The following is a 7,786-nucleotide window of genomic DNA, read 5'->3' as shown; positions in this document are numbered from 1 at the left end:
ATTTAGGGCAAACATATTCTGGTGTTGGGCAGGGAACAAGGGATTTCAAGTGTGACGTGGAGAGCGGAATTAACTGCTTTTAAATGTACACAAAACTTTACTCTATACCATATCACGAGGCCATTTTTTCTTTGCAGCAGCGGCATGATATGTCACGCATATGTAACTGGGTGTGTGTGGGGCAGGGCCATGGTATGTGGAGGTTGGATTTCAAACACTGCGTCTTCAATGAAGACACGGCTGTAACAACAGTTGCTCAAAGTCAAAACTTCAAGCAGGACATTTTCAGTCAACGTGGTAGACGGCAAAAGTGTTTTGAATATGTTTTCAACATTCAATTGAACACTGTTTTCTTTGGGATATCTTAAGACTTATTGTAGGACGTTTTTTTCATGCATTGTTTTAGCCTTTACCGTTATACATGGTACCGTCTATCCGTCTGTATTCACAGCAAGTCCATTCTTGAAATGCTGACCAATTTTTTTCAGAGGGGGAAATTCCAATCCCCATATGTGAGTGTTAAAAGTATGAAGGTGTGTCAGTGTGTGAATAAAGCACTTCCAAGGAAGTATGATAGCAACCAGCTCACCATAATTCCATGTAACTGCACTGCACTGCAAGCTTGTCAAGACAGTGTTCTTTCTGTGTGTGCGTGTGTGTGTGTGTGTATATATGTGTATACATGAATGAGCTTCTATGTGGGTACATATCCACATGTCTCTGAATATTTTTTTTTGTGAAGTAACCACACTGTATATTCTATATAATAATAATACCGGCAAGTGTAATTATTTTTACCTTGTGAGTCTGAGTGTGTGTGTGTGTGTGTGTGTGTTTGTGTGCGTGTCATCATGGAAATATGTAGCCTTAGTGACACCTGTTATTGTTGGATCTACCTAAGAGGCGGTTTGGAGTACTTTTCCAGGTGTTTATTTGTCAAAACACTTCACAGGAATCTAGTCGCGATCAAAATGAAGGCATAGTTCAAAGATGGGTGTGATCCAAACAAGCACCATGACTCAGTGTTGTATTTCATTTACTTGATGTGTATTTAAATGTGAAAATATGATCTGTTGTTGCCTTCAACACCTGGGCCCCGTGCCACGTAAGTGGTTCAGCAAAGTCGATCAAATGTCCTATTAGACAGCCTACATTAACGAGATGATTGATGTCAGGCTATGTCGTTTTCTCCAAGGCTGATCCTCTCAAACTGTCTCGTTAATTTGAACCAGACGATCAGGATCAGGATAATTGCGTACTAATAACACTGTCATATCATTATGAGTGTTTTAACCCAATGTATGCAACCAGCCATCAAGAGGACATGGGCGCAAGTAAACAGTAAGCACACACACAATTCAGACTGGTAGTCAATACAATATGTGCCATGGTGATGTAATGAACACATCCATAAGTTTATTAAGCGCCAAATGAACTGCGAACAGCACGGCATGCAGCGGCTTTCCCCGCATCGCCGACACTGTACTACAATGTGCCACTCGCACAACAGCGCAAGGCTGCATCCAGTCTGTGGGACAGTCAGTGCTCGGCTGCAGCGTGTGGTGTTCAATGTCTGCTCGAGAAGGTCTTATAAATACATGATTTCTTCTCGGCAGAATGGATCATGATGTGATAACGGATCTTGGCGATGTGGAAGAACTCTCTCCCTATAAAACGCTCATCCAACTAATCATCCAACTAATCTGCACATTAATGCAATAGAGGCTTCTTAGTTTGCTCAGCTGGTTTTAATGGTTCACCGTGTGTCTCACTTTACATGCATTTCATCAACTCCCGTATAACCCCCAGTATATGCGCAAGCGCATTAGACTACCGTATATGACAGGAGCTGCCATTTTTTTTTCCGGGGGAGTGACCAGCTTATCCAGCTCCCTTCACTGAGCCTGCGCTGGAGCAGGTTCAAGCTTTTGGATGTGTTGCCATGGTGATTTTGCCGAACTTGCTTCGTGGAACCGAAAAGCCTGATCTACGTCATCTTATCCTGAAGAGTATCCGGCTAACTAAGATAGACACGCACGTGGCACCGGGCCCTGGTGAAGTTGCTTGACATTTGGCTATAAATTAGAGTATCATGTTCCACCATTAAAAGTCACGTACTGTAAGTCTATTTGTACTCATGTGAATCATATTCACGTATAGTTCTCAGTAAAACCTGAATTTGTTTCAAATAGCACCACATAAAGAAAAGACACTTTGCATTTAGATGTTGCACCATGCAGTACTCCTGCACTAAAGGAAATGGCAGAGTAAAAACAATTAGACAACGACTAATAAGAGCACATCCATTTAATATGACTGCCATGTGGGCTACTTAATAGAGCTGTTCTGGCATCATGCTTATATTGTTCATATGATATTATCACCTCTATTAATAATTTCAGTTACCATACCTAAAGAAAGAAATACATAAACAAGTGTATTTTCATAGTATGTATAGCAGCATGATCACATTGTGGCCACTAGGGGGCAGAATAACACCCAAAACAAACAAAGACCCACTAAGTACGTTTATTATTTGTTACTGGCAAACTTCTCCAACGTGCACGCACATTGTGGCCGTAGAAAATCACCATCCCATTGTAGTTTGTCTTCGTCCAAGACAGTCATTGACCTCAACTATCAGGGTTACCAGCGCCTGAGAAAAGCAGATGTGGAAACTGAGACAACGTATTGTTGACAGTGGGTCGGCTGCTCTCTTCTTGGAAACATGGGCTCCCTGGATGCTCCCTGGATGCTCCTCAACAGCAAACAGACAGCAGGTCAGTGAACACTCATTGTTTTTTATAGTGAGGCTTTGGAGACACCTAACGTCACTGTAGCGTGAACCACCACGGAAGCGGCGTTGAAATATGTTTCTTTTTCTGTCTGTTGACATAATATGTGACCGTGATAGCATCGCAAAATATAGATATAGAAATAAATGTAAAAGGCAGTCAAGGTTTGGGTGAGACTATTTTGAAATGTATTCAGTTACTGAATCATTTTCGTTGACTTTAAGCACAAACATTTAAAAGATGGCACTTTATACTTAAAACAAATGGACGCAAACACAATCAATTCCACAATTATTATTATTTTCAATATCTTAGAATGTTTTCAATGCATATGAAATGCATTGAAAACATTTGTCAAATCAAATTACCCTTACCCAGTGTCCTGTCTGCACGCAGCTGGTTCACTCCATTGACTGGATTTGTATTATTTATGTATTTTAAAAGACTGACCCTAGACAGGCATTTGTCAATCCTAACATTTAAAAGTGCATCCTCTTCTCTCAACGTGTCCCCTTTGTTGTGCAGCATAAAGCTGTTACGGTTTCAAGACATCACAGATATTTTCAGTGTATTGCGCATCATGCTGCAAGCCATTAATCAACTCGCAAACTTTTTTTTGTTGATATATTTATTGAGCAAGTTGAATACATTCTATATCTTCCAGTACAAATATATACACAACACAAATATCACTTGAGCAAGAGGAAATAGTTTTCACTACCACCTAGTGGGCTTTCCTTCCCCACTGCCTTCTCCTTGAAGGTAGCCGTCATAAAGCTCTCTGAGGTGGAGGATGAGCTCCTCTGTGTTCTGACCCGTGAGAGCCGACACGGGGATGACCCGCTGGCTGACGAGGCTCTTCAGAGTCTCGATCTTCTCCCGGGCCTCGGGCAGGTCCATCTTGTTGGCTATGATGGCCTGAGGCCTCTGGGAAAGACCGGGCTCATACTGGTCCAGCTCGTAACGCAGGTGCTGAAGCTGGGTCCAGGGCTCCGGAGTCGACAGGTCCAGAACATAGAGGAGGAACGGACAGCGCTCTATGTGACGCAGAAAAGAGATGCCGAGGCCTCGATTAAGATGGGCCCCTCGAATGATGCCTGGGATGTCGGCAACTACACAGAGCAGAGGGAAAAGTGGAGCGTATATATTTCTCAGGGGAAAAAGCTGCAAATTATACAAAGCGAGATCCTTTTAAAACTTTCTCATACCTTAATAATAATTACATAATATATGAATGGTTTGCTTCAAATCCACTACCTGCAACTTGCTCGTGATCCCTGTAGTTGACGATTCCTACGTGTGGATTGAGTGTTGTAAAAGGGTAAGCAGCCACAGCAGGCCTAGCATTGGAGATGGCTCTCAACAATGACGATTTCCCTGCATTAGGAAACCCCACCTGATGATAAGAGAAAAAAATAATCAGTTCATTCCATTTTTGTGGGTTGAAAAGCAATATGGCACTGTATTTCAAACATGAGCGTGTTGTTTCCTCACCAGGCCAGCATGGGCCATGGTGCGGAGCTCTAGCTGAAGGACCCTCTCCTGGCCCGTCACTCCTGGGGTTGCCGTCATTGGGGCTCGGTTCTCATTGGAAAGAAAGAATCGATTCCCCTTCCCACCGGCCCCTCCAAATACGGCCAGATACTCCTGGCCGTGCTCAGAAAGGTCCACAACCGTCTCTCCGTCTTCCTTCACGACGGTGCCTAACGGTACCTTTTATAAATAAATAAAAACATCAAAGTTAGGCAGCAGGTTTATGGTAGAAATGTGCCCAAAGTGTTCATAAATGACATTCATACAGTCATTTGTGATCTAATTCATGGACTCACGGAAATACAAGTTGGGCCGCCATTCTTGCCGTAACAGTTCTTGTTTCCCCCCGATTGTCCATTTTCTCCCTTGTAAATCGGAACCACTTGCGCCAACGATTTCACAAACTTGTCCGCTGAAAGCAAGTAAATGAGGAATTAATGATGGCAGCTCGTTTTGACCCGATGCCAAACAGAGCGATCTCTGTCAGGGACTGTGTTGACATGGTGAGGGGAATTGTTTATGATTGTTGACTAAATCTTTTTATGTTCCAGCTAGTAGAGTGGTCAGCCCTGAATTTGAACGTGATTAATGTCCGGCGTCTAAAGACAGGAGGGGGGTGATTGTAGAACATGCATGGCAAACAGACTACACGTTGCTTGACGGACACCCGACTTACCTTTGATCATGATGCTTCCTCCATCACCTCCATTGCCTCCGTCTGGTCCACCCCACTCTTTCCGCGGCTCACTGTGAAAGCTGCAGGCCCCTTTACCGCCTGACCCAGCCAGCAGCTTCACACGGCGGTGGTCCACAAAGTAACGGGTCTACGAGCAAAATCCAGAAAAATATGTCAGACGGTTGGCAAATCCACATCGTCATCAACAACACGAGGACGGATTCAGAAAATAATTTCATTTATATAGTTTTTATTGCTTTAACAAAGTGTACTGCAACACTTCCACCAATGGTAGATCAGCTGGAGATTCATTTGACAGTCGTACATTCATATGGGAAATTAATAATCAACAATATTATGTTTTTGGGCATCACCTTATGGACAATTTACCTAACTTTCGATACAGATACATATGCCAGTTGTACAGGTTTCTTTCAGAAGTATCCATGGGTTACATCCAGTGAAACATATTGGGAGATATTATTGTACTGGAATACATATACGTAAATTACGCGTTAGCGCAAATTCTTACCAGCTTCTTTTCAGACAGCTCTCTCTTCTTCGGGTTTTCTCGGACCTTAGAGAGCAGCGAAGAGGAGGTGCTGACATCTCTGAAGCCACCGGTGACCCTCCGCCTCCACGCCGCCGGTATGGAAGAACAGCTGATCAAACTCGACTCTTTCCTTCTTACCTCTCGTGCTAGTATGTCTCCTAAAAGTGTGTCCGGAGACAGCCACCGCGCGCTTTTAACCCTCGACAACGTCGCCAACATTGTGACGTTCAACGGACAGAGATATGATTCTATAATCGTTAAGACATGTCCAGTAACACATGTATTACATACAGCGTGAACATATAGCACTGGCACCCAGGAGAACTACGGAACCGGTGAAGGGACAGTTATAATATGCGATTGGTAATTATGGTATTCTTTGCCGTTGCAATTTGGTCCTCTACCGCCACCGTCTGTGCGGGAGTGTGTGTGAAGATCATGGTTATGATTCAGACGTGGCGAAAAGAAAACCTGCCAACTTTTTAAAGGTATTTTAATTAATTGAGCGAAGGCTGTAATATTTTTTTTAATTATATTTCAGTTATTGTGGTTTTTTTAAACTTTTTTACCGAGTTAATATTCTTTACTGTGTATTTGTTAATTGAAGCAACTGATTGTGTTCCCAATTATTGCCAATGCATTTCAGGTGTGAGTGTGTCATGTGACTGTCTATTTAAGCTGATGCACCTGCGCAGAATAAAATACGTGTTTTCTCAGAACTTGACCCAGTGGCTGCAGATTGTTTGTTCTCCCAGGTTTAAATGTGTTGAGTCGATATATCTCTAGCCAAGCTCTGCAGAACAGGTTATGGGCCCAGATGCGTTAGACGTTTGTGCAAAGAGATATCCGGCGTGAGTAGCCACTGAGAGACATTTGCTTGTGTGCGTATCTCACGGATTGGAGTGCCAGCACCATGAGCGGACATACGAGTTCACGTTGGTCTCGTCTTGTTTTTAATGGGGACGAAAAGAACTATGAACTGTGGGAGACAAAGTTTTTGGGACATCTGCGGTTGCAGAAACTGAAGGACACCATTTTGAATCAGCCCGCCGATGGCGCAGAAGAAAACGCACTGGCTGAGGATGCGGCGAAGAACGCGGAAGCGTACGCGGAACTGATCCAATTCCTTGATGACAAAAGTTTGTCTCTGGTCATGCGAGAGGCAGCGGATGACGGGCGTGGAGCGCTCAGGATTTTGCGTGACTATTATGCAGGCAAGGGTAAGCCCCGCATTGTATGCCTGTATACAGAACTGACTTCTTTGCAAAAGATGAGTAGTGAGAGTGTGACTGACTATGTCATACGTGCTGAGATTTCGATCACAGCGCTGCGTAATGCTGGAGAGGTTTTAAGCGATGGACTATTGGTTGCAATGATTTTGAAGGGGCTGCCAGACTCATTTAAGCCTTTTTCCATTTTTATCACTCAAAGTTATGAGACTCTCTCTTTTGCGGAGTTCAAGACTAAGTTGCGCAGTTATGAGAGCACTGAAGGTATGCGCACAGCTGCGGCCGACGACAATGTCATGAGGGCCCAGGCGCATCCAAGGAGGGCTGCCCCAGCAGGCGCAGGTGCACGCAGCACCGAGAGCGGGGACATTGTGTGTTTCCGTTGTGGCCAGAGAGGTCACAAGGTAAGAGACTGTCAGCGTGGTCAACAGTGGTACGGCCAGGGCGAGAGTACCGGACGGCGAGGAGGATGGCGACAGTGGCAGCGGGACAACGCGCGTGGAGTGTCCGAGGAGATGGATGACAACACCTTCGTGTTCAAGCTGGTGACCAGCGAGCCAGGAAGCGGTGTCACCAGAAAGGGCTTGATGGTGGACACCGGTGCGACGGCGCATATCATCACTGACCTGGCGAAGTTCAAGAACTTCGATGACCGATTCCAGTCCGAGACGCACTGCGTGGAGCTGGCCGATGGCACAAGCTGCACGGGGGTCGCGGAGCGCAGAGGAGACGCCGAGGTGTGTCTGATCGACAGCAGGGGGCGGCACCTCAGTACCACACTGAAGCAGGCGCTGTACATCCCCTCGTATCCCCAAGACATCTTCTCCGTGAGAGCTGCAACTTATCGTGGGGCAACGGTGATCTTCAAGGAAGGAGAAAACGTCTTGCAGTATAGAGACGGTACGCGCTTCCTCATTTATGAGCATAACAGACTGTTCTATTTGCCTACTGTGTCAGTAAACAATGACTGTGATGATCAATGTATGAGCTGTCATGATAT

The 7,786-nt window shown here is 44.8% G+C and overlaps 1 protein-coding gene across 2 annotated transcripts; it reads right to left on the bottom strand.

Moving 5' to 3' along the window:
- Positions 1 to 3,435: 3,435 nt before the first annotated feature.
- Positions 3,436 to 5,876, bottom strand: mtg2 (mitochondrial ribosome-associated GTPase 2). Of its 2 annotated transcripts, none has more exons than XM_079274340.1 (6): positions 5,537 to 5,876; positions 5,005 to 5,152; positions 4,625 to 4,740; positions 4,290 to 4,508; positions 4,053 to 4,191; positions 3,436 to 3,907 (listed from the first exon to the last, which is right to left on the bottom strand). In XM_079274340.1, the coding sequence occupies exons 1-6, from the start codon at positions 5,774 to 5,776 to the stop codon at positions 3,513 to 3,515; spliced, it is 1,257 nt and encodes a 418-aa protein (XP_079130466.1). In that variant the 5' UTR covers positions 5,777 to 5,876; the 3' UTR covers positions 3,436 to 3,512. The 2 variants fall into 2 exon arrangements, with proteins under 2 accessions (XP_079130466.1, XP_079130467.1); XM_079274341.1 differs by having other exon boundaries at positions 3,436 to 3,832.
- Positions 5,877 to 7,786: the final 1,910 nt, after the last annotated feature.

Source organism: Melanostigma gelatinosum, assembly GCF_949748355.1.
Source record: "Melanostigma gelatinosum genome assembly, chromosome: 8".
Classification (NCBI taxonomy): Eukaryota; Metazoa; Chordata; class Actinopteri; order Perciformes; family Zoarcidae; genus Melanostigma; species Melanostigma gelatinosum.
The sequence above is the reverse complement of the archived record's forward strand: the minus strand, read 5'-3'. Positions and strand labels throughout refer to the sequence as shown.